The sequence below is a fragment of the Balearica regulorum genome, chromosome 9 (genome assembly GCF_011004875.1).
Source record: "Balearica regulorum gibbericeps isolate bBalReg1 chromosome 9, bBalReg1.pri, whole genome shotgun sequence".
Taxonomy (NCBI): domain Eukaryota; kingdom Metazoa; phylum Chordata; class Aves; order Gruiformes; family Gruidae; genus Balearica; species Balearica regulorum.
This window is the reverse complement of record NC_046192.1, coordinates 15,155,137-15,182,605: the sequence shown is the minus strand read 5'-3', so window position 1 is coordinate 15,182,605 and position 27,469 is coordinate 15,155,137. Positions and strand designations below refer to the sequence as shown.

The 27,469-nt window shown below is 36.8% G+C and overlaps 1 protein-coding gene across 5 annotated transcripts in view; it reads left to right on the top strand.

The window, feature by feature from the left end:
- Window positions 1-19,897, top strand: part of OPA1 (OPA1 mitochondrial dynamin like GTPase) — a 56,980-nt gene extending 37,083 nt beyond the window's left edge. For all 5 annotated transcript variants that reach the window (XM_075761227.1, XM_075761228.1, XM_075761225.1 and 2 more), the window contains 3 exons: window positions 749-859; window positions 18,834-18,911; window positions 19,446-19,897. In XM_075761227.1, coding sequence (XP_075617342.1) covers window positions 749-859; window positions 18,834-18,898 — 176 coding nt within the window. In that variant the 3' untranslated portion in view covers window positions 18,899-18,911; window positions 19,446-19,897. The remainder of the gene's footprint in view (window positions 1-748; window positions 860-18,833; window positions 18,912-19,445) is intronic.
- Window positions 19,898-27,469: the final 7,572 nt, after the last annotated feature.

Below are 27,469 nucleotides of genomic sequence, written 5' to 3'. Positions count from 1 at the left end.
GAGGAAATTGTAGAAAATGTAGAGAGCTAGGTCCTGTCTTTTCAAACCACCTACTTCATTGATAACTGTTGGGCTGAAAATTAGGAAGTTTATTTAGGTAATAGGTATTCCCTCTAAATATGAAGGGCAAGGATATGATAGTTATATCATATGGAGATATTATGGAGATAATACTGCTTTAAAGAGCTTTTAATTCCTCTTGGCCTTGTATATACAGCAACACCCCTCTGTGTGTCATCAATCCTTCAGTAGCATACTCTGCTGTCATCGTTAACTTCTTTTTCCATCTTTCACCTTTAATTGGCTTGGCCTTGGTTCATCTGACAAGGGTGATGTTGATAGCGGAAGTGTAACTGTTAAGGAGGAGGCAGCAAGGATGCTTACAATAAGAGAGTTGTTGGATGTTCCGTCTCAAAGAAGAAACTGCTGAATTTAATAGACAGCAAAGCAGTCTACAGATATTTTTATCTCCTCCTAAAAAAGTCATCTAATAATAATTTAGTTCAGAGAGAAAATAGCCTTTGAAATTTAAACATCTTTCTCAAAGAATTTCCTGTCTTAATGGCCCAAACAAGAAGCTTATGTGTTCAGTAGCCTTTTTTCCAACAGGTTAGTTAGTCTGGTAACATATACTACATCTCCCATAGACCTTCCAAAAATTTTGTCCTTAGGTCGTTACAGGTGCAAAAGTGTTACCACTCACTCTTTTTTGGTTGGTTTTGTGTTTTTGTTTTTGTTTTTTTTACAGTAAGACGCTTGGAGAAGAATGTAAAGGAAGTGCTTGAAGATTTTGCAGAGGACAATGAAAAAAAGGTGAAGCTCCTAACTGGCAAGAGGGTCCAGCTTGCAGAGGATCTCAGTAAGTACCTACTCTGTAGTAGTTTGGAACTAGCTTGAAATGAAGCAAATTCTGACCACTGACCTTCAGAACATTTAATGCGATATGCATTGTTCGTGTGCTAGCATTTAATTACTATCACAAATGGAATTTTTCTTTAATACAGTCAGATCTTACTGATTCAAAGGTGGACATGGGTAGTAGTATAGTGCGATAAAACAACATAATTTACACCATATGTAAATTCACTGATATGTTGCATCAGTATATTGAAAAACGTACTTAAAGCAAAGTAATATTGTAAAGGGAAGTTCTCGTTTTTCTGGTACAACATGGTTAATCCACACCTCAGAGACCTGTCTCTGGGTGATTCAATCTTGACTGTGTAAGGAGGTTTTGATCCTATCTTTTTTTAATTATTGGGTGAAATACGCAGCCTTCCCACCGATAATACTGACTTTTAATACAAATTAGGTGGAAGTGCTTGTAACTTACTGGTCAGCTTGTTTTAGGCCATGTATACAGAAACAAAACCTTTTGGTCATGAAGATCTGATATAATGGTCACCTCTGCTTGATAGGCACAACATATGAAGAGATTTAACAAGAAAGAAAATCTAACAGATATAACCTTCCAGAAGGATTACAGTAGTTTAATGCTGTGAGTCCTTCAGAAAGTGTGAAGGGGTTTTGTGGTTAATACAGTAAGATTTTAAACAGTGTAAGTTTTTAAGGGGACAACTCAGGCTGAGGTGATACTCCTGTTGTCTACCTGTACATCAAATAAGGTTTAGACTGACTTCTAGCTGATGGGGCTTGCTCTTGCACATATGTTGTTGGGTTTTTGGCTCATTCCACTGTTACTCTGTGAGGCTTCCACTTAAACCCCAGCTGTATACCTGGACTGGTAGGGGAAATAAATTATGCTGTCCAAAAGGGAAAAGAAAAAAGCTTGTGATAAAGTTCATGTAGATATGTAAATGTCTCCATCTTGAGATCACAGGTGACGACCTTATATCTTTATTTTGTGCTTGATGTAACAACTAGTTTTCTTTTAAAATATGATTTTGGATATTTAATTCAGAATAAATGAATGCTGTGGTCAGTGTTTCTTCTTCTATTTAGCAATGTTCTGATATCCAGGGTTCAGTGGAACAGAGAAGCCTTCAATTGCTATTAGTTTCCTAAGTATGAGTTATGTCTTCTGGATTTTACATCTAAAACATCATATAAAACAAATGTTTTGCTTACAGTCAAAGGATTTATTTTTGATCATGCTGGTTTGGTTACATTGGAAGTGTTGTTATTAAAATCCCAGTCAGTTATGGTATTTGTTGTCCTTTAGAAAGTGTTGCTGTAATATTTTGGAATTGTGAGTGGGAGTTTTAGTGAATCTAGGGCAAATTGTCTGGGTTTTTTGACTGGTCTCTGGTATGACTATATGATTTTTATTATAAGTTCATAATTCTCTCCAAACATCCTGTGTTGTTTTTGAAACCCTGTATTCATGTAGCTGTTCTTCTAGAGTGGATGGAATGTGTTTTCCATAATATGGTTTTTTCGTATATGTATGTATGTGTTGAGGTAAAACTAGTGGTAACCTGCGTAGTGGGGCACAGATATTTAATGAGGAAGTTACCCCCTGTTATTAGGGAGTAGTACTGCTTGCTTTCTTGCTTTGAAGCTAGATGTTAATTTTTTTTAGCTGAGCAAATACTGGCATAGAGTGAAACTTGGTGATTTTGATTTATTCCTAAATATTGGGTGTTTCAAAACAAAGGAGCACTAGAAAATTCTTAATGTTTAAGTGAATTTGTCTTTATTTTGCACTGAAATCGACTTCGGAATTTTTGCATAGTCAATTTTGCTTCTCACCAGTGTCAGGAATAACCTCCCATTTCAAAGCAGAAACAGCTGGGATTAAGACTAGACCTGTAAGAGCAGCCTGCCAGTGTGTTTATAATCCTAGGTGTCTGTGTATTAGTATATATGCTTCAGGTTTGTAGTATGCATTTCATAAATTGCTGTGTAGCAAAAACACCATCACTGCACTGTATTTTTTTTAGATTCAGGAGGTCACAGATCGCACGCATGTTTTTCTAAGGAAATAATCATTATTCAGTACAAAATGATGTATGATGGCTTGTTCTGTTTTATTGTACCTATGGGAAGGTTTTAAAACTACCACTGCTTAGCTCTGTAGTCAAAATCAGAAATGTTCTCTCTACTTTCTGCATGCTTTTATTGCTAAGTGGTTATAATTTTTTATGGGCAAATGACAGGAAAAAGGGATTTCTTTGCCTTTCCCTTAGTGAATAGAGTGCTTTTCTGTGGTGCAGGTTTTTTTATACTCCTGAGACAGACTTTGATAGCATAGAGCATTGAACTCTCATGTGGCTATACAAGTAATTTCCTTCTTACAGCGTTTAGTGATAATCAGGACTCCACTTAAGGAAAGAAAATCCTGACTCCCACAACACACATTCATAAAGTATTTGTATTTTAATTAGGAATGGAATGGCAGGGATCTCCCGAAATCATGAAGTCCAGTCTCTCTCTATTCCAGGCAGCTGTGTTTACATAACCCAGCTCATTCACATATCTTTAGCTCCATCTTTAAATCAGTTAACTTGTTGGGACTCACTATTTGTACTGAAAACATGTTGCAGGATGTCATTCCTTTAATGGTTACAAACTATCTTTTAGTTTCCAGTCTAAATTTGTAAATATGAGGCCAGGATTGCTTCCTGGTTGGAAACTGGACTTGTAAATCTAAATTATTTATATACCTGAGGTTGGGACACTTCCTTGTGATGCTGATGGAACGGCAACACTGTCTCACTTCTTTTACATCAGTCTTTTAATGCTGAAGCTCTGGAAGTGTTTTATTGTCTGGTTAGGATACTGGTTAATGTCAAACTGTTTCTAACATGGGTGACCCAGTCTTGTAATGAGAGCTCATATAAGACTCAAAAATTATTTGAGCAGGCTTTGTTATCTGTGTTCTACAGCCTTGCATGGTATTTTAACCCTATATATGAGTGTTCCTTGATGACGTTTAGGCCCCAAGTCATGCTGCTTCTCATTGTTCACTTCTCAGGTTTTATTCTGGATATTTTAAAGACTGTAAACAGTTCTTTTGAACTGTTTTTAACAAATTATGTATTTTATAATGTACTGAAGGTTACTTTTTCTTCAAAAAAAGGCTCTAAATGTAATGTACATGTACTGCCTATCATAAGTATCATCATGATACTTGTACCAGTAAACAGTTACTAAGTTTGTGGAAATTAAAGAAGCCCTAGGACCAGAGACCATCTGGAAGAAAGGATCATAAGATACAAAAAGGGGCAGAGCAGAAGATGAATAGCTGAATTTGAAAAGGTTACTTCAAAAATGTCCTAAAATGCAATCAATCCATAAGAATACCTGTACTGAAAGAAGCCTGTCATTGGTTTATCCTAGTGTCCTGTCCCTGGCAATGAGCAGGCGTGGGTATTTAGGGAGCAGCATAAGAACAGGTTAGTCATACAGTAGTACTTGCCTGGTATGCTCTTTCAGCATCTAACAATCTGTGGTTCCAAGATTTCCTAATTTCCTATCTTTGTGATTAATAGCCATTCATGGGGTTTTTTTTTCCTCCTGTGAATTTCTCTAATTGCTTTTTGAACTCATGTAAACTTTGGCATCTGCAACATCCTGTGGCAATTAGTTCCAGAGTTTAACTACACATTGTGTGAAAAAGTACTTCCTTTTGTTTGTTTTTGAGCCACCTGCCAGTTTCATTTGGTTCTCCTTGGTGCTTGCACTGTGGAAAAACATTCAGTAATCTTTCTCTATTCATTTTTTGTGCCACTCATGATTTCACAGATGTTTATGCTACCTGCACTTGTTCTTCTTTTTCCTGTCTTGAAAAGTTCTTGTCTGTGTAGTTGCTCCTTGCAAGGACATTGTTTCATAGCTTCAATCAGCCTTGTCACTCTTTTCCCTTTTTTTAGTTCTACTAAACCCTTTTTGAGATGAAAGAGCAGAACTGTGCAGAATATTTGAAATGTGTCTGCACTGTGGATTTATACAGTTGCATTATGATGTTTTCTGGTTTTTAATCTGGTCTTTTTACAGTAGTTCCTTGTAGTCCATTTCCTTTTATTTGCCTGCTGCTGAGCAATGAGCCGATGGCTGCACCGGACTATCTGCTACAACTCCAAGTCCTTTTGTGAGAAGTAACAGCCAGTTCAGAGCCCTAGTCATTTTACATGCTGTGTTTTTGAAACTGTAGAGACAGTTGAGTATTTCAGGCATATTCAGTAATTGGTAGGAACCTGATTTAATGCAATTGTTTACAACCTACTTCAAAACTCTGGTGAATTATTTATATCGAAGTTCTTCACCAAAGTTGTCTGTCAGATCAAGGACATACCCAGATCTTTCACCCTACCTTGGATAGCCTCATAAGCAACAGGAATTACATTTACTGTCTGGTTGGCACATGCATCTTAATTGTGCTCCTTTCTGAAGGACAAAATGTCTTGATTTGAAACTTATATTACACACAACTTTGATTTAACTAAGCATATAGTAAAATACTGTATCTTAAATATACCATGTGCTAGGTTTTCTAAGAAGTAAAATGGGGTGGAGGGAGCTAAAAGTATAATGGTAAATGTTAATCTTTTAAAAGGAGAATTTCTACTCATAAAAATGCCTCGTCAGGACTGCCCTGTTTGTGTTGCAGGCTTTAAGGCACTGCTTGTAGCTGGAGGGAAGATCTACTTATCTAATGGTGGCAAGTTAGCCCCTTCAGATGCCTATGGCTGTGTTTATGCACAAGTGTGTGTAGCTGTACACAAAGCTTTTCCACTTTCTCTTTTTTTTAAATATTAATTACCCTTTGTTTCTACAATACCTTAGAAGATGGATCAGTCAGTGTGTATCTTTTAATTCTATCGGTAATCTTTTACAATTTACTAGTTCGTACTATTTTCTCCTGTATTCCTATGTAACTTTTCTGAAGTGACTGACATCGAACATTCATGCAGGATGCCTCTGAACTTACTGAAAGTTCTTTACATTTTAAATGTATTTTAATTTTTTTTGCTGCAAAATTTGTTAAAATGGTAAAACTACTGGCATTTGCTGAGGTTTAGGATGTTTTTGATGGCAATGCTGAAGTGGGTTTACTGTGAGGGTGGTGAGGCACTGGAACAGGTTGCCCAGAGAGGCTGTGGATGCCCCATCCCTGGCAGTGTTCAAGGCCAGGTTGGATGGGGCTTTGGGCTATGTGGTCTAGTGGAGGGTGTCCCAGCCCATGGCAGGGGGGTTGGAACTGGATGATCTTTAAGGTCCCTTCCAAGTCATTCTGTGATTCTATGTTTATTTATAAAAGACAATTATTTGAAGTCACACCTTCCCTAGAACCATATTTTTTTAATTGTGTTTTTCAGTATTGAGTAATAATTCTTTTTTTCCTGGAAAAAAAAAAAGAATACGTAGGTGAAATAATTTGATTTCAAGATCAATAACCTTTTCTACTGTTTTATTTTTAACACAAATGATAGAGTAGTAATTTCAGCAGAAATACTCTATAGTTCTATGCAAAATTGATAGCATGTGGATAAATCTTAACTTCCTGTCAACTACTTTTTAACATGGCAATTTTTTTTAATGTTGAGCTCCCAATGAAATGTTTCCCAGAACTACCTAATTGTTTCTAGAATTCCACTCTGCTGGACTTGCTCTTTTTATGTAAGTGGCCAAAGCAAACTTCCTCAGCAATGTGAACTTTGTCCAGCAATGAAGTTGCCGTACAACTTTCCAACACAAGATGGCAATGAATGGCCTTTATAGGAGGAGTGGGGAGTATGAGCATCCAGCAGAGCTAGTGCCAAGCCTCCCATCTCTGGTTATTTTTTCTTGCTTTTTGATGCATGAGCACGGCTTAGGCAGTGGTTTCTTGAATGTTAAGGTTTTTCTTCTGGGAGGCAAGAGCCTTGTCCCTCTTGTTTTCCACTCTCTGGGGCTTTTTGTTTGTTTGCATGATATATAATTTAGGAAGACTGTAAGGGACGGTCATTTTCCCCTCAGTTACACATTTCTCATTAGCAACTGCATGGAAAGTATTAGTTTATTAATCTTTCTTACTAAAAAAATGTTACAAACTGAATGCTTTAATCATTTCAGAAAGGAAATGGGATCTTCTAGTGTCTTATCCTAAACCTAAGTATATTCATATTGCAGTAGCATTTAAAACTTGCTAGGTGGTGCCCATGTATGTTGAATACTTAAGGTGAATCCTATCTTCAGGCAGTCAGCAGGACCTTTGCCATTGACTTTGCTAGAAATGAAATTTCACAGACCCCAAAGAAATACACATGCTCTATCTTCACTTATTTTTTCTGCTTTATTCCTTTTGAACAGCTAAACTATGAATGTTGCAAAGGGATCTTTTATGTGCACAAGACAAATACATATAAGGATAGTACATGCAAAACATCTTTCCTAGGTCAGCATACTATTCATCCAATATCCTGTTCCCTCACAAGTTAAAAAAGAAAACCAGAACTTGGCCAAATTATAAGTAAAACCATGTGCATTTACACAGGGAGAGGAATTGGCAGCAGGTGGGAAGGGCCTTGCGGAATGCCTGTGGAAACTTGATCCTGAAATTACTAGGTATGAATGTGAAGGGGTCAGCCTCCAAGTTCATTTGTCAGAAATATTGACACCTGTACAGGTGTCATGGGCTAGCTGAGACTGCATTCTGCACAAAAGCTTTTTGAAACTTTTTTGAGTGAGCCCTCACATGAAGAAAAGATAGCTTAGGGCCATTTGTTTAAATTCTGTCATATGTTTGTAAGGTATGAATATACAACAGTTTGCAGAACTTAATTATTTTCTTGTAAAGACTAAAACATATAAAAACTAAATAAACCAGTGTTACAGTAAAATACTTTCAAGTTTTATATCTAAAATCATTGTTTTAAGCTCACTGCATTAAATTTTTAACTTTTTCTCTTGTGTTGAATCCGTTAGTGTTGAATGTAAACCTTTTGCAAACTTTGAGCATGAATGATTTAATATCATTATGAATATAATAAACTTACCATTTTAATGGAGTTAAAAAGCTAATATTAGCTAAGTTGCTACTTCCATATGCAAGTTGCTGACTCAGGATCTGGAATTCCTGTGATGTATTTGACTAAGCTGAGTGGGCTCTGTCATGTCTGTTATATGTAACAAAGTGATATAAATCTAAGCATGTCTTTTTTTTATTACGCATTTATGCAAAGTTGCGGATAAAGTCTGTGAGCAGTGCTTTGCAGATAATGACTTGCACTGTGGTTATTTTTTTTTTCTTTCACTACTGTTAGCTGCAGAATAAAAATGTTATATGAAACTAATCAACACTATTTTGATTTGACCTCTGTCCTACATGACATTGTTTGCATGTGCTCCTTAAAAATCATGATTTGACTTGACTTTCTAAAGTCTTTGTTTCCATTTTCTCTTCTGTTATGAGCTTCAACTTTTCTAAAAGGTCACAGCATTTCATAAGGGGAAAAAGCTCAGCTGTAGGGGGAAAGACCTTCTCTCAAATAAGTATATCTTAGGTAATTTTCCCTAGAAATAAGAGGTAGACAAAACAGCTCCAAAAGCATTGGTTAGTAGTCCTGAAATCAGTGCTTAAGGTGCTTGTTCAGAACCAAATGTGGTTTTTGGTGTTTATAAGATGCAGAAAAAAAAGGTAGAATTTTGAAGATATTTGAATGTAGAGCCCAGATGTCACCCCTGCTGCTCAGAGAGACAAGGAAAAGAGTAAAGTATCCTAGGAAATCCAAATGGAGGAGTAACTTTATTAGAATCTGCAGAGTTAGGGCTGTTTCGTGCTCTTATTTCTTCCATGATGCCTAAATATTAGAGTTTTAGAAGCTACGTAAGAAAGAATATGGTCACCTCACAGTTGTGAGACAATTCACCCAAGTAAGGAGCACTCAGTTATAGCCTGATCCTGAGTTGGCAGAAGGTTTCACCAGGAGATGATGTGGCCTTCTAACTGGACAAAAGCAGAGTGGCCATTTCCCTCTAGGAATCACCGAATAGATCTCCAGCTTCCGATAAGCATGTGCGGGGTAGCTACTACCTTAATGGTTCAGGACATTAATATGGCCTGAGTCTTATCAGAGACTGGTTGTCATTTAGAGCAGGTTTATTTCTGCCCAAATCTCAATCGGTCAAAGTGCTCATGTCAGCCATCTGTGTCTAATGAGTTCAAGCTTGTGCTGGTGTCACCAGTGTGCTGGTGGCAGTATGACTCCTGTCCTCCCTTTGAGCTCTGTAGAGGTCCTGGTGCTCCGTGGCACAGGAGGTCAGAGGACAATGTGCTTGGAATCAGTCTGTGCGGTTGTGTCTTCAGTTTCCCCTACCTTTGCACATGATCAAGTCCACAACAATGCATCCTATTATTTTTAGTAGATTTGCTAACTTTCTGGTATTCTGTTAGAATGCAAATTAATTGGGTTTGCATGATTATCATGTTTTTATTTCCATGTAGATAACTTATGAAATTAACCCAAGCAAGTGTGCTTTGACATGAAAGACATTGGTTAAATGTTTATGGGTGTTTTTTTGGTGTGTCATCCCCCGCCCTGAGTTTTGGGCAGCTGCGCAAAACTAATGAATTAAAACCAGAAGAATGTATAGGACGATCTGTTTCAAAGTGCAGATAAGGTAGTTCCTGCTTTGTGTCATGGCGGAAAGTGCTTTAAAAAGCTGCATCTTCTCAGAGAGGGAAGTAATCCTCGAGGGAGAACATACATCACTTGTAAACCTCCTGTGATGGAGTGATGGTTTACTTTAACTTAAGAATCCCAGATGACCAAAGTCTGTCTGCTGTGATTTCTTAAAGTTATTGATGAAGAGTTAGGCACTGATGTCCAGGTTCTAAAACGGATCCTTACAAAGTTCAGCACGTTTGTCACTGACTAAGCGAAGCCTATCACTTAAAGCTGACATTGAAAAATAATGATAAACTGCTACATGAGTAATGACGTATTTAATGCCTGTTAATCTTACCCTAGACCCATGTCTCTTGTACTTGAGGGTCATTCTGCTCTGGTCTGCCAAATTGATTTTTTTCCTACAATTTCCTTAATGATGCCAGGATCAAAACATCTGATTGGATGCTATTTTCTTTTTAGTACTGGTTGCTTATGAATTAATATGCCTATTAATCAAAATTTAAATAAGTACTTATCATGGAGAGATTATTATTTGTTTAAATGCAAACTTTCAAGCTTACCAATCTATGTACTTGTTTTGAACTAGTATGGAACTGTGGAGTGCAACATTCACGTCGGAGAGCTGGAGAAGTCAGCGTGATGTATGTTGCACGTTGTTAATGTTGTAGTGGACTCCACTTCCAATTTGGAAGTCTATATAAAAACAAAAGGGAAGGAAATATTTTCAGCTAGGAATGATAACAAACTAAGAAAAAATAATAGAACGACCTATTTAACTTCAGGGCATGATGATTTAAGTTTCTGACTGTCAAAAATGTAGTTTATTATGTTATAAAAAATTATCTCATCACCATTTCATTTCTGACATATTTTAGAGAGACTTTCACATAAATAGTCCTGATAGCTAGATAATATGCTTATATGCTAACTAATGAGCATGCTTTATTTTGGATGTAGAAACAACATATATCAATTATTTCTCATGTTAAAATCTCTTTACAGTTTTATAGCCTTAAGGTTACAGTAGCCATTACATAAGTAATTTACCTTTACAGCTGTATATGTCCTTTCTACATAAGAAAAAGTTTATTTATTTATTACCCAATGATCCAGTGATATATTTCTGGTTTGCGTTTATACTTTTCACCTATTTCCACTCAAAATAATGAGCATCATCATGTTGTGATTCATTGTAGCTTAACAGTTCTGATTTTGAAATGAAATCTTTGTGTCTGTAAATCTGATTCAAAATGTGTCTGCTTTATGAGGTTGCTTTGTCATTGTGCTACTAAGCTCCTTCTAGCTGTCCAGTAAGCAGCACAGCTAAGTTCTGTTGAAAGACTGAGTTATTAAAGCAGTTTTAATTAAAAAAAATCTAAGGTAGACAGAGGACTTGAAAGGTGCCCGTGTCCTACATTGCTATTGCAGATACCGTGACTCTCATAAACTTGCAGCTTAATATAAATTAATAATCATTTGTGCGTTAAGCTAACCTTAATAACAGTATAGAAATGTATACTAGTTTGTGATCTTTCATCATGATTTGGTGATACTTAGTTTCTTTTCTGTAGACAAGTAGGACTGATATGTAATAGCCCATAGAAACATACCTTGTATAAAGTCAGTAGTCTGCATTATTGTCAGTTTTGCTTCAGCCCCTACCTCTGTTCTCGTGTGCTCTGTGAGACGCAGAAAGACTTGGTGCTTGCCAGCCTGAGGAGCCCCAGGGACCGCTCCAAGCCAATACAAGTTGGCTTCTGTTCTGTGCTCTTCGACTGAGGAGGGGGGGGCGGAATTTGTTGTTGAAGCTGTTTCATTAAGCTGCGGAGGTCTCGCTTGTGAATCTGAGGCAACTATAGATCAAGACATTGATTGATTAGTAATCTACAATTTTATCAGCACAATGCACACTTGCTGTTTCTGGTGCTAAAAAGCATTATTATTAACGCTAAAATAACACTCCAACGCTCTATACCTTGTAAAATTAGCTGAAGTGTTTTTAGATAAGCTGTCTGCTGCTGCTTGGTTATCTTTAGTCTGAAATAAAGGTGATACTGTTTAGTACAGACAGCTGATAGCTTTACTCAGATATGATATGCAGGGATTAATAATTAATGATATTAATACTTGCAACAAAAGTGACTTCAGTGATGGTAGCTGTGATTTTTTTTTTTTTTTCCCTGTCTAAAATGACTTCTTAAGACTAAGATTTTGTGTTTCTACAGTAGGCTAAATATACTATCTGGAGGTGGTCTTTTCCCATTTTAGAGATGGATTGACCTACAACAAGGAAGAGAAAAAATGTACACACACACACACACACACATATATATATGTATGCCTTTGTAGGAAACAGGTTAATTGATGTTTTCTCCTGTTAATGCCATACAAAAGGAAATTTTCAACCAGGTCACCAGCAGGCAGTTGTTGATGAACTCGTATGTTGACTGACTCTTGGAGATTTTAAGTGATACTAATATGCTTAGCGTCTTGTCTTGTTCTAGGGTTTAAAATAAATATTTCTGAGAGGACACTGAAATACTATCTTTGTCTATTTAATAATGAAAGCATCTCATCTGCTGCACTTGGATAGTTAAAGCATGTCCCTGTCCTTCTCATTCTTTCTGGAACTGATAACTGGAGTGCAAGTATTCTAGATGTTGCTCAGATTAAAATACCTTTTATCTCAGGATGGCAAAGGGATTTAAGGCAAGTTGCCTTAAAAAAGGTTGTCAGTAACTCTGGTGAATATAGTGTTGGATGTCTAGCTTTATATGTCTAAGAGGGGAAGCCTTTTATATGTATGATTTATAAATGTATTCACCACATTTTTGTATCATAATTATTCCATTCTAGTGAGCATACTTTGAAATCAGAATTTATAGAAAGAACTTAATTAAACTGGCTGCAAAATCAAATCTCATTATCGATTGCAATATTTATAAGAAATATTTTGTAACAATAAAGGAAAGCTACTACAATGCAGCATCATTTAGCATCTTCGTTCAGTCTAACTACTAGTAACTAAAGAGTATGCTAGCTGTTTTATGCAAGCTTGCATTTTAAAGGCTGTATATTTTTAATGATTCATGGATTTACTACATGAACTATTATAAATTCCATTTAAACTTTGCAGGGTTCTGCAGTGCTTTTATTACACTGAGCTAATTGTTTAAGAATCATTCACATGATTCATCCTCCTGCTCAGCCTTTTTAAAAAAACTTTTAGCTGCTGAAACTCTCTTTACAAACCAATATTTATAGCAGTTTGACAGCAGGATGAGGAACAGCGTTTGTCTTTGTAATAGCTTAAAGAAAAGGCCTTTCCAGCACCCAGCCATGCAGTTACAATCTTGACCTCTTTCTTATGCTGGGAACATACATACAGCAGACAAGCAGCACCTCCCATGTGTTTTCTTGACCCTTTGACTGTCCATTCACTTCCCATCTGTTTTGCAGCCTTAAAGGAACAGAGGGGGCCCTCTACTTATAAATCTGTCTTTGCAGCTGATAAATGATGTTCTGTCTCTTTAAGGGCAGCCTGGGTGGTTTTGCCTTTTTTTCCCTTGCCCCCCCCTTAAAACTTTAGCTTTCCTTTTGGCCTCATCCAGAGGAAAATATGGTATGTGAACAAGAGGAAACTGGCAAAAAATGTGATGGGTAGTTTCAAAGGATTTTCTAAAATTCAGCAGGACATGACCCTGCAATGATCAGTAAATTATAGTAGCTGTTAGGCTGTGGTTGTGTGAGACATGAGAAAGCATGTTGATGCAGGTCTTGTAACTGTGGGTGGAAAGTCTGCTTTCTGGGGCATTATTTGGAGTGACTGTGAGTGTGCTGCCTCATAGTCTTTCAACAAGAAGTAAAGCTTTTGCATGGCCCTTAGAAAATCCAGGAATGTGGTACAGAAGGCTGAGCTCGGAAACGATGATTTTCCCTCCTTTTCCTTCTCCACCTGACTGTTCAGAGGGGGTTGTATACAACTATGGGGTTTGTGTCCTAGGTAGCCCTAAGCTAAAATTCAACTTTCAATAGGAAACTGTGGTAGATTGACATTTCCAGTTTTTAATGGTGCGCTTCTGGGCATTCTGATGAAATAGGACTACAGACTGGGCTTTCCTTTTTATTGGAGGAAAGATGATGCATTCACAGCAGTAAATACAACATTTCTGCTTCTATGGTTAATTAACCATAACACAGAAGTAGCACAGCAAGCAGTGAGAATGTTTATAGGCAAGGAAGGGATTAAGAAAGGAAGGAAGATTAAAAAAAAAGGGGGGGGGGGAAGAGGAAAATAAAGTCTAAGCACAATCCAGAGCAAAAGGAGTAACTACCATGAGCTTTCAAATATCAAAGCCATGTAAACATTAGTTGGAGTTAGAAATCACTTTAATGTAGAACAGGAAGATTTATAATGAGGTATTAACACATTTTTATTGTGGCGGTTTAATGCTATAAGTTTCATCAAAGTACAAAATAAAGGTGGATCTGTGTCCAGAAAGATTTTACAATTTTTCTTGATGCTGCAACTGAAATTTGATGTCATACAGGCAAACTTGTAAACAGGGGAAGGGAATGCTTTTTTATTTGCCTAAAATTCTCATGTAGTTTTCTCCCTGTTGTGGCACGGACAGACATGAACATCTTTAAAATTCTGTGCTAAAACCATTGGTTTTTTACAGGTAAGTATATATGATTTGAATGTCTTAAACTTCATTTATCCTCAGAAGCAAAAAAAGACGGGTTTTGTGGGCAGAGGCCACATCTTCTATTAAACCAATTAATGCAGTTGAAAAATATCTAGAAAACATTTTCTTGCTACCTAGAGCATGGTTGAAATAAATCAGTAATGTACTTTGCTTTTGTAATTTGTGCTTAATATTATTTTGAGATTATTTGGCCTTACCTCAGGAGATTTGTTTGATAACTTAGCCAAGCTTATCTTTAATTAACAGTGCAGAAGCTGGGAAATAACTACTAAAATGAAACAGCTAAACTATCTAAGGCAGCAATCAGTAAGCAAGCACTTCTTGTAAGACTGAATATTTCAGGGGTTTCCCTTCTGACCAGCTTATGATATTAGGAAAAGCAAACTTTATCTGTGGCTACGTCTTTCTGTGTTCACAGTGTATCCAAATCCTCATTACAGATCAATTAGTCTGGTTTTGAGCCTTTAGATTTAGGATCACAGGATTAATGAAAAGAAAATGAGTGGGTAGCATTATCATTTCATATGGAGATAAGGAGAGGCTGAGCATGAATGAGGATCTCAAGATGCCTGAATAAAGAATTTCCTCATTCTGTCAGTGAAGTTTTATGGGCTATGGAGGGAGGATTATGGGAATATTCATGACCAGATCAAGAGGCAGAATGAGTTGATGTATGAACCAGCTTATCTTTTAGGTAAACAGGGGGTAAATGGGAAGTGGAATAGCTATTCATTGCCCCTAGACCTGGGAATTTTACTGTTTTAAAGATGGAAACAAGGGTTTAGTTACAATTATTCTTCATTGATTTAATTTGATTTTTTGATCGCTGTTTAACAGGTGCTGGAAGAATTATGTATTTGTAACTTCAGGTCTGCATTAAAACTACCAAAGACCCCCTCATCTTTCTAGCATCCACTGTAAGCGATAGTGTATATTTAAACTTCTGCAGTACCGTATAATAAGAGTGTAGTACTTTAACACCTTTCTGTGATACTGGAGCATTGTATAACAGTGGTATAATTTGCTAGCAAGCTGCATGATTTTAATCTGTGGCTTGTACATGGAAAAACACAATATTGCAAAACCTAGAAAGAACAACAGGTCGCCTTTGCCTATCCCTTAATTTACTTCTATAGTAAGCATTTTTATCCAAAACCCAAATGATGTTCTGGGTTTGGCATGTTGATAAACCTCCCTCAAAACAAAATGTACTATAATTTACAAGCCTAAGTCACTAATATTTTGATCTAGGTGTCAATCAAAACCCTGCAAATGTGGGTACACAGCTTGTGCATTTCACAGGAGAGAACTTACAGAATCACAGACTGGTTTGGGTTGGAAGGGACCTTAAAGATGATATAGTTCCAACCCGCCTGCCAGGGGCAGGGGCACCCTCCACTAGACCAAGTTGCTAAAAGCCAGGTAAGATGGGTAACATCTGATTCTTGCATTGTAACAATTAATTGTTGTTTCAAATGCAATGTCACACAGTGCTGATGAAACTACAGGCAGTTATCCCAGAATTGCAGACCCTGCACCTGCGCTCATTAGAAGAGTTCTGCCCGAGCATTTGTGTTTACTGGTTTATTAAGATGTGTGTTGTGTAAATGCATAACTCTGCCATTAGCCTATTTGAAAAGTAAACCAATTTAGCAGACTGCTTCTCTGTGCTACAGAATAGGCTTGTGGGAAAATGTTACAGGTTGGCTGGGGTCTGCTGCTGCAAAAGGCTTTACTACCGCTAAGAATACAGGGTATAGCATGAATAATTGCAGCTATTTTGGCAGTCATTGTAGCTGTTCTTTTTTAGGAATAGCCAGCATGTTTTTCCAAAGTATTAAATTACCTCAAGAGCTCATAATTATTACAGTTAAGCAATCATTTCAATTCAGTCCAAGTATAAAAACTAATAAAGTGTTCATAATATGGAGGCAATTTTAGTATGTCTGTTCTCTGAGCAAACACAGCTGATTCAGTATATTCTGGTGGAATACATATTTGCTATCCTGTTATTTTAATATGCCCTAATCAGAAAATTAAAATAGATTTTGTTGGCACAAACCTTTTTTAAGGGTGAAATAATAATTACAGATTTTTGCTAATACTGTTTACTGTTAATTTTCAGGACTGGAATATTTCACTAGCAAGAGGTTGAGAAGGAAAACTATTTACATTTAAGACTGCTAAATTTGCCTGCTTTCACTGAGTCTAATGGCTTGATCAATATAAAGAACATACTTGGGGAAAGCATGTAGCAATTAAAAAAAAAAAATCCACATCAAAAATAAAGCTCTTGAAAGCACAACATGAAGAGATCTTCTGGGTTGTGAGATCTAATCTCCCATTATCACTGGCAACTGCTGCTCATTTTGGAGAGTGAGGTCCAGGATTAATAATTTCCAAAAATGTCAACTCTGTGCAAGATAATAGGACATTACTTCAAAGGCTAATTTTGTTAACATACATAGAGCATCAGTATTGGAAGCTGAGCTAAGTAGTTGCCTAAATAAATGCCACAGAATTAATGTTTTCATTACACAAGAGGTTTATATACTGACATGCAAACAATACATACTGTTTTTATTTAAAAAGGTAGTAATGAAAACACTTTGAATGTGCTTAGTAAGGAGAAGTGATCATGGGACTACTTTTTTTTTCATTGACAGCAGCTTTCAAAGATTCTCTCTGCTGAACTGAATAAAGGAAATTATTTATTTTTTTTTACTCCTCCAGTAAAAATCAGCTACTGCTGCTTCTTAACTTCCAAGATACAGCTTTTGCCCTCACACTGACTGTATGTAATCTTCATTTAATATCAAAGTACTTTAAAAAAAAAAAAACCCAAATGAACAAATAAGCTGAAATTCAAGAAGGTTCTTTGGTGTTTTCTTTAGGACCCAAAGCATGATTCAGCCCCACTGTACATCTGTGTGTGTAGATAAGCACCACTGGGGAAGTGGACACCAAAGCATTGAAAGTATAAGTGGTTTGCCCTTCGTCACCTACGAATTGCATGATAAAGATATAAGTTTGAGATTTCTTCATCCTCATGCAGGCTATTTTCCATGGTTTATTTCAAATACTAACTAAAATTCTGTATTTCTGTTAGAACAGGGCTACAGGGGGTTGTTGAGGTTCTATTATTATCATTATAATAATAATTACTCTAAAATGGATTTCATAACTGTGTGGGATTGTCACTTTGTTACTGGATGAAACTTTTAGTACCCTTAGCAATGTTCTTAGAGCATTCTCTTTAGAGGTCTGTTTTTTGGGGGGGGGGTTCCCCACTCATGCTTATGAATCCCATTTAAGGCTGATTGTTTTATTTTTCTTTCTGTTTTGCTGTTATTTCAGCTCAGGAAAGCAAGCTTATGACATATGGTATTGCTAAAGAGAAGAAAACATTAATAAAAGATTTTTTTTAAAAAAAGTTCAAACCTTGTATCTCATACAAGGGAACATACGGCTTTAATCTGATAGTATTTTTAGCTTGAAATTAAAAAAAAATTGTGTTTATGCTCATCTAACTTATTTTTGTCTGTCCTACTGCTTTCCTCCTGTTCCTTCATACTTCTGAAGTGTGTGTGTTTCATAGCTATAATCATACACAGAAGGAGCTTCAAATGAGGATGTGGTGAGAGAGAAGCAGGAAATCTCGCAGGCTTTGGATTCCAGCTATGTTCTAAATCTTGCTTCATAAGCAATTTAATAAATCAAATAGGTTATATGATGACAAGTGTTGTATGGAATTAAGAAAAGAGTGGAAAAATGCCTAAACCCCTAAATTTTTCCCAGTGTTGGTTGCCTTTTCATTCTTAGTAACTATTTGTAGTTGTGCTCAAGTCATGTTTTTGCAGAGAAATAAACTCCCAGCTTTAGTATTCATATAAAATAAGATTCTGCCCACATCCATCTGGTTATTACTGAAGTACAAGGAAATAAAGTGCAAGTTTTAAACATTCTTAACATCGTGCATGCCCTTTTGAATAGGTGTCTTGAGTGCTGACTTTGGTTCCCTGAAATTCTCCCTGCTGAAAGGGCACTGGCTTTCACTCTTTTTAGAATGAGTAGTAGTGTTTGTGTGTCTCCACTTTCTGTGGAGAATAAAGATATTTAGTTAACAGAGAAAGGGATTGGTGGGCATTAGTTAAAAGATAACAACTCCCTACATGTAGCAGGTGTATAGTAGTTCTGCTGTGCATGATCTAATGGAAATTTCAGGGGTTTTAAATACAATGTTTCTACTATTGGATTGCTTTAGTAAATTTTTGAATTATTAAACTAGCATGATAATCATAAAATGTTTGTAGAAATTCTTGAAATGGGACAGGGTTTCATTTTTTCTGATGTAGAAAAAATGTTCTAAATCTTAGTAATTAAGAAACTAAATGCATAGGGCAATATTGATGATAGCATTAGTTTTTGTTCATGTTTGCAGAGGGTTTTTTGTGGTTTTGGTTTCGTAGTGGGTTTTTTTTTTTTCTTTCTGGGCATGTCCTCACTTAAGTATTAGGTATTTGAACGGTGATCTTTTTAATTTCTCCAGAAAAAGTTCGGGAAATCCAGGAAAAACTTGAAGCCTTCATAGAAGCCCTCCATCAAGAGAAATAGATTGTTCAAGCAGGTAATCATGTTTAGATGATAAAAAGATTGCTGGAATTTTCTCATTGTTCAGTATAAAATGATTATCCATCTCTTTCAGATGCACACATTTTCATACAGACTTTGTGAAAATTCCTTTTTGTTTTATTCCAGTGCCTACCTGCTGCTGCTTCTTGCTTCTAATCTGCAGAACTATACTTTCAGCTTTTACACTACAAGCAGATAGGAAACTTAGTAGAAATACAATTGCTGACTAGTTATGCAGATATTATGAAACACTGTAGGCTATTTGATTATTCTCGGTTCATTATTTTTATGTGTGTTAAGAGAAAGAAGGCATAACTAGCTGGAATCAAAATTAAGGGAACACTTTTCTTGTCATAAAAGCATTTTTTGGTTCTTTTTTTCCTCAAAGGCACTGTGTATTGTTAGCAAAAATATTTGCATGCAGCTGATTTCCAAATTTCTTTCTTCTACAGTAATTCTCAAAAACACAAGCTTAAGTGCTGTCATATGTTTGCGCACCTTTAAAATAATCCCCTTTCTGTTTCAACAGCAACTTTACACAAGAATGCAGCCTTTTCCAGGATACCTTGCACAAAGAAGACTGAATAGAAATGGCTTTTGTGTCCCATTCTCTTTCCTATTTTTTGGGGAGCATCCTGAAATGTTGGAGGAAAAAGAAAATAATGTCTCATGGGATTGAGAAATTCAGTTAAAATCCACCTGCTCATTTAATTTTTGAAGCTACATGCACATGACAGAAGAATCTGACTTGTGTGTCAATGGGATAGCTTGGGAGCTTGCTGAAGTTGTACATTTAAGTTGGGGTTTTTTTTCCTGAAAGGAAAAAAAGCTTTTATTTTTGGCATCTGTCTTGTATGGTAGAGCTGGATCATATTCATAAAATGATTTTATCTGTTGTCATTTTCTTGCCTGCAAATGATCCTGGGAGTTTGACATAAAGTTTTAGTACTTGTATGTACATTAAAACGCCCTTCTAAGTAACGCCATTTGTATTTGTTATGTTCTGTGCTGACGCATTCTCTGGTTGCTCTGGTACAGATTTAAAACCATGGTATTGAGATCTTGAGAGGAAGTTGTGGATTTTGTTAAACTCCTAAACTCTTGAGAGACATCATCCAAGCAATTCTTGTAGTGCTTTCAAGTGAAAGTACAGACTCCTCTTCACTGACACCTTAAAAGGTTTGGCTCAGGAAATAAGGTCAACAGTTGCTCCTTTTACCCATTCTTTCCTAATATGTTGTTACTCTTGAATCATAGCCGATTACATTTCATTTCTGGGATTGCACAGACTCTGATATCCTTGTTAACTCCTCCCTTCACCATAGGTACAAAGTAACCTGATGGAGTACGTGTGAAATGTAGAAAGATACTCCGTACAATTCCAATTTGTCCAAGCTGCTTAACTAAAAAAGGAAAAATATAATTAATGTCATTTTTCTAATAGCTACTGTAAGACCAAAATCACTTTTATAAGAATGTTATGCATAAGGTTCTACCACTTGATTTCTATCATTCAGTATAGTAAAAATAGTAAGCAGTCTTTCTTTTACTGCTTTTCAGTTTTTCCATAGAAATGTCACTTCTGACAAATTTAAGCATGATATAGGCTCTGTATTATAGGTGCCTGGTGATTAATCACCACCATATTTTTGTGCCCACGTTTTGCCACAAACGATCTGGATACACTTCTATGGAAGAAGATATTAGGCCTGAAATAGTTTGTTTTGCAGTTCTCTGATTATGTACATTGAAAAATTGACCTAGGTTTATTTTTCCCTTTTGAAAAGGCTATTGATTTTGATGTGTGGCAATTAAAAGAGAAGAATCTGAACATTTTCCAACAGCTATTGTTTCTGTTTTCTCTCAGAGGAAACAATACAAAATTTAGTACGATGTTCCCCAAATGTTCAGACATAAAATATTTAGTCAAGTGGACAAAAAGTTAATGTAAAGCTATTCATAAAATGGTGTTGAAAGGTTAAATATTTCAACGTGATCTAGCTGAACGTTTGGGAATCTTCTGTTTTAAATTGCTTCCTGCAAATGAGTGTTTAAGAACAGAAAAATGAAAAAATGGCTTGTCATCATCATTCTTTGAAGATAACTTCAGAAATGTACATTTGTGCAATTCTGAAGGCAGAGTCCTTAGGTTGTATAGCAAGTGAAATAAGTCTGTACTTGTGTTAAATCCCTCTTTGTAAAAAAAACAAACAAACAAACAAACAAAAAAAAACCCCAAACAAACAAAAAAACCCCAAAACAACAAAAAAGAAAGAACTATTGCATTTACCTAGAGATCACTGTTTGAAACTTCTGTGTAATGTAAACGTTGCAAAATGTAGCATCCAGTGGCCCAGCGTTCATCTCTTTTAGTGTGATGTTCCTATAGGTTTAGTTCCAACTCCTCTGTGCTGCTCACCTATGACTTGGCATGATGTATTCTATGAAAACTAGGTATTTATTGAATAAAAATGTAACTGAAGGAATAATAAAATGTGGGTTTTGAACACAGTGCTATTGGACCTAATTCAGAAGTCACTTTGGCCTTTTTCTCATTTCTTAAATTGTGAAAAAGTATACTGCTAATGATGTTAAAATGTCTGATTCAGAAGTGCTGTGTCAGCACCAAGTTAGTGGTAACTGTACTGTTATCTTTTACTATATAAAGTAATGATTGCCTTACCATTTATGTAATACAATTAGAAAATTATGTCTTATGAAAAATCATTATGTTGAAAGCTTAGCTCTCTGGAAGTTTAGATAATGAACCGATACTCAAAGTATAAATGAAGACCAGTTTTGGAGTGTTAGTTTCAGGTGCATTTAAAATAAACATGCTTACTGGGTCAGCGGGTTTGAGAATTATAGAGCAGTCAGTTTACCATCCCATGAATTCAGCAATATATCTTTTTTCTTCAGCTAAAAGAAAAAGAAAGAAAAAAAGAAAATTTTACAAAATTGATCAAAGAAAAAAAAAATCACTGTAAAACACTGGTATTGAAGGGGCTGCTTATTTGCTCCACAAAGCTTAAATTGCAGACATGAGCATGTCAGGATCAGTGAAGGATTATAATTCTACACTAACTTGATTTCATGATTAAACTAATCAAAAATGCTCTTAACAAATAAGCAACAGGTAATTTTATGCTGGTTTTTATAGGATTTTATGTTAGAGGAAAGAAGAGTTATGGCAAGTTGTGCTTATCTCACTAGTAAGTTACCATCACTTAACAAAAGTAAAAATGGGCTTAATAAGCACTATTAGTTGGCCACTTGAAAATTGCTCTTTGTAAGGAGTATCTTACTAGATAGTTAGCTCTAGTTCTGTTAAGCAGTATAAGACGCGTGTGCTGACTCTTAATGTAATTATTTGAACTGTCTCTAAAATTAATGTGATACTGAAAAGTATGTTATTTCAAACTGTTTTGCACAAGTTCAGGATATTTTTCTGTACTACATATCCTACCTTCTGATTCTGCATAAAGCAATTTATTGTAAGGAGCAAATACTAATCTGTAACTTCTGTGGCTTTTTGAGATTAGGAGGGGATCAGCAAATGCAAATATAATTATTCCATAATGGATATTTCATTTCCAAAGCATGTTCTTTACTGTCATGTAGATATGGTAAGATATTTCTGGTTTTCATGAAATGAGATGTTTATGAGCCAAGGTTTAAATATTAATGGCCAAGGGTTTTACTGTTGCTTCTTCATAAAAAAGGTACAAATGGTGCTTTTTCAAATGTCAAGAATTATTCCGAGTAACCTCATCCCAAGTTATCAGACCGTGAGGGAGATGAAAAACTTGGAAATGTGTAAAAGTGTCAAAAGTAAGTAGTTAATTAGAGGGTGAAAATATCAAATGAAGTTCTTAGTTATTACAAACATACCGGTATGCTCTATTTCACCATCAAGGATATATTAATTTTTGAACTGAGTATATTTTAAACCTAAACTGAGTCATGATGTATTTCCAAAGCTAAAGTTTAGAGAATTTAATTTTCATATAACTTAAATATAACTTAGTAACTCTTAACAATTGTATTAAAAAAGACACGAGATTTTCATCGCTTCAGTTGAGAAATGTTGAAATATGGAATCTCCGTCTGAGCCAGGGCCCCTTGAGTCATTTAGAGCTCTTTGTTCTTGGTGGGATTTGGTCCTGGAGATGTCTGGGGGATATTGTTACGTCAGTGAAGGTGTTGCCATGTGAACTCTGTCTGTCACAATAGCTCTGTGTTTTTGCAGAGTTGCAGCATGAGTTTTCTTTGACTATTTGGAATGTGTTTCTAGGTCTTGAGGTGCTTTAGGAAATGTTCCAGTCATGCTTCCTCACATGAATGGGATGTACAGTGGGGAGGATTACTCAGATATTGGGGTACCTCACAAGAACTTAGTATGTATAGCTAGCTGAAAAAAACAGCAGCTAATAAACTAGCTTCCCATATTTTCCTTTTGCTTTCGTTTCCTTAGGAAGCATGTGACTAGCAAACTCCATTGGCTGAGAAGTAGAAACCTGCCCATTTCCAAAGCCTGGAGAGAAAGTAGGGGTTTGACTACAGTTCTGATTACAAACTACCATGCCAGCCTGAACTGCTGTATTTCCAGTTCAGGCTGTCTTGTGTGCAGACATAGTTCTTGATGCTTGATTTCCAGGCTAGGAGATGTTTTATGAACACTCTCTGATCACCTGCATAAGGGAAATAAAGATATTTTTCTAGAGAGCTTAATAATTGGCTTAAAGAAAAAAAAAAAAAACACCCCACTTTCATCCTGACCTGAAGATTTCAGTCTTAAATCTTGAAGGATTCTAGCACTTCATTTGATAGGATACCCTTGCAATGACTTACTACCTCCAAGGTACTTGTTTGTTTTATTTTATTTTTTATGTCAGTTTAGAGCTATTGTATCCTGTTCTATTTTTATAATTAGTTCAGTAATCCATCTTCCTGTGCAGAAATCTTTACAGACCATGATCAATCACTTGCTAGTTTTTATTTAGTAAGATAAATAAAATGCACTGTAAAGCCCTTGCAAGACAGGTCCTGTGTAGTCAGATAACTCTTAAAGCTGTAGTTTGTCAAAACTGTTATGCGTTCGATATAGCTGTGATCACAGACCTTTTACAGAACAAGACTATCATCAGGAATTTCTCAGTATAAAATACTACACAGAAACGAGGGAAGAAGCTGAAAGGATACAGAGATTGTAATGATTGTTTATGCTGCAGTGCTAGAATGGAAAACCTGTGCAGCTTTCTGTGTACACAAATCTTGCTTGCATCTGCCATCACCTCAGTGCTGTAGCACATCACAAGTTGAAATTATCCAAGCTGTTGTTCTGTAAGAAATGCTAAAAATCACAGGCATGGTTTTAGTTCTGACTGTAGAAGTGGTTCAGGAAATAGTTTTGAAAGGGCTTCTGGAATGGCTCCTGAAACAACTGTAGAGCCAACCTCAGAAACTGTTCTAGAAGCATTTCTGAAATGGGTGTGTTTCTTGGGTTGGTGCCATCAGTGGGGAAATGTTTCCAGAAGTGGCTCTAGAAGTGATTATGGCAACAGGGCTGAGTCTAGCAGCTATTGTAGCGTTTCTCAAATTGTACTCTCGGTGGGGTTCTAGGCATGGTTCTGGAGATGAATTCAGAAATGAGCCTGCCGTTGGCAGTGGGACTGATTCTGGAGTTGGCTCAAGGTGCAATTCCAGAAGTACGTCTAGCCATTTCCGCTGAAAAGCTGTTTACTGTGCACAGCTACAAATGGTTGTGTGTGTTGCAGAACACTGATAGAAGGCTGTTTATTTGCTGCTGTTGGAAGTCTGGAGGGTCTAAGAGGGCTTCTGGAGCAGTGTGTCCTAACCTGCATGGTGATTTTCATGTCTTCAGAAAGGATTTCTGAACTACCCTTGGTAGTGGCAGTCAACACGATGAACTTTAACTTCGTTCAAGTTTTTCCCCGAAGGACAACGATGAACCTTTTGAAGGTTAATCAGTGGTACATCTGTTAACACCTTGGATTATAGTGATCCTAACAGAGGAGAAGATGTGAAGTTCAAAATAAAAGGGTATTTTATAATAATTTTTATAACAGAAGCAGCTTAAGTGTTGTATCCTCTTTAACATATTGGAGACTCTTTTTATTTTTTTTTCAGGAAAGAGCTGGGCATCACTGGACAAGACTGACAGCTGCCACATCCCTAGAACTGTAAAGTAGAAGCATGTTCTGTTTGTGCTCTATTACTATCAGCCTTACAATTTGGAAATGACATAAACTCTGCCCTTGACTGATTCTACACGTTCGTGTTTCATAAAGGAGTGTCTCTTCCTGACTGCTGAAATATGATAGATTGCCCAACAAAAGCCTCTTTAAATCTAGAAATTATTTCACTGCAGAAATCATAACCAAAGATCATTCTCACTTCCTTTCCAAGCAACTGTTCTCTCTTTGCTAGCCTCACGAAATAGGTGTTAAGGTAACAGTATGTATCCTATATTTAAGAACCTTTGAAGCAATATTTTGCCTCATCTCCACAAGCCAATTGCCTATGGCTTTTGATGTTTAGAGATGGAACATTCATTGCAACCTTCCTTACAATGAGTCTGTTCTGGTTCATGTGAAAATCAACATCCTTTTTTGTGTTGCTGCCTGACAGGATGCTACAATACTATTAGCATTTGCAAAGAGTTTGCTCCGTCTAATAGTGCAACCCCCGGATCACAGGCTGCTCAGTTTGTGTTTCTCTATTATGTGAAAGACACAAAGAAGCTGAAGGCTGGCAAAGGCCTGTCAAATCTTGTAATGTAGCGAGCGACCCCAGAGCTTCATTCTGCTTTATATCATCCCTTGTTCCCCATCCCACCCCTTTCCTTGAATGGGCTCTGAGGTAGGTAAATGAATTCAGCGATATGGTAGGCGGATGATTCCTTTCTGACCTCATTCCTGTACCATTTGTTTCCAGCCTTGTTGGAGGGAAGGGGACATATCTGAATCTTTTGTTTCAAATAATTTTCTTGCAGGTTGGGGAGTTAATGCAGACCTTGTCTGAACTCACCCAAGCGGAAAGTGTTCTGGGTACAAGTCCTGACACGCTTGGTCCCTTGGAATTGCCAGATTAAAGGAGAAAGCAATGAATTGGAATTCTTTCACGTTTGGCATTGCTTAAACACCTGGACACCTTTTTTTTTTCTTTTTTTTTTTTTTCAATGTGCATGTGTTTATATCCTCTCTCATGCCTTGAAACATCTGTCTTAAGAGCAGACAAGAAGCAAACAAAGAACGACCTTTGAACAGCCTGCTGTTAGGTGTTTTAGTTCAGAAGAAGTTGTTGGGGCCAAGGTGGGAGCTGAGTACAGCATACACCAAACAACAGTGGTTTGCAAAGGAGTATTTCAGACCTGTGTCTGAAATTGGCAGAGCGCTGCTTGGGTTTGAAGAGAGTCGTGTTGGTTTCTGTAGGGATTGGTCTTGGATCATGTGTTTGATGGTAAGGAAAGCAATGGTTTCCTGCATTCCAGGACTGAATTTTAGGAGCGACGAGACCTTTCATACCAGAGTTGCCAGAGCTGTGCATCCCTGAAGATACTTTTGTAGAAGGAAGACTGGAGGAATGTGACCAGTAGCAAAATGTGAGGTCTAAGTACCACCATAGCTGTCCTGCATAGTCCTAAGTTTGCCCTCTGCACTGCCTATGCCATGATGTTTGGAGGGTTGTTCTTACCTTAGGAATCCATTACTTGAGAGGTATCAAACGTAACACAAAAATGTTACTCCCTCCAAGTCTTAATTGTACGTAGCAGTAAGTTTTCAGTATCTGAAGTGTAAAATCATAAGTAAACCACAACAGGAACCAGTCTACGTTATTTCACTGTTAGTATTCATGGAGGCGTTCTGCTGAAGAGAAATGTTGTGGGTAACTTGAACTGCATAGCAGCATACGTCTGAGAGGAAAATGGGAGATGCACAACAACTGCCATGTACTTAGCCCAGCAGAAATCTGGCGAGCGGCCTGTTTATCATTTGGGCTCATCACTTTGTGTTGCACGTATGCTTTACAGAAGGCTTCCGCAAGCCAAAGCGGACATTGGGACAAATCTGCAAGAAGATCAGGCCTCAGAGTTGGTATGAAAGACACAGACGTAAAGGGGATGAAAGAGGATGGTCATACCCCAGGTAAGGGTGTGCCTGAAAAAATGAAGATATATGATTTTATGTTGGTGGACTGTAGCTTGAATGTACAGCCATAAGACATATTGTGTAGCATAATGTGCATAGGCATCACTCACATTTTCTGCATGTGCTTATAGCACTGCATGTTATGAAATAAGTAGTGTTAAGCTTGAAAAGCAAACTTCCACATCCTGTGTAGATTCAGGGCATCCCCAAAACAAACTCTGCTCATGTTTCATTTGTGATTCCTCTGTGGTATGTTTGTATATCTCAGGTGGAAGGTGAGCTCATCTAACAGTTGTAAACTCAAACCCACCTAACCTAAAAGCTATTTGCATGTCCAAATGATTTTGTGGTTTAGGACTAATTATGGACTAAATATTTCATC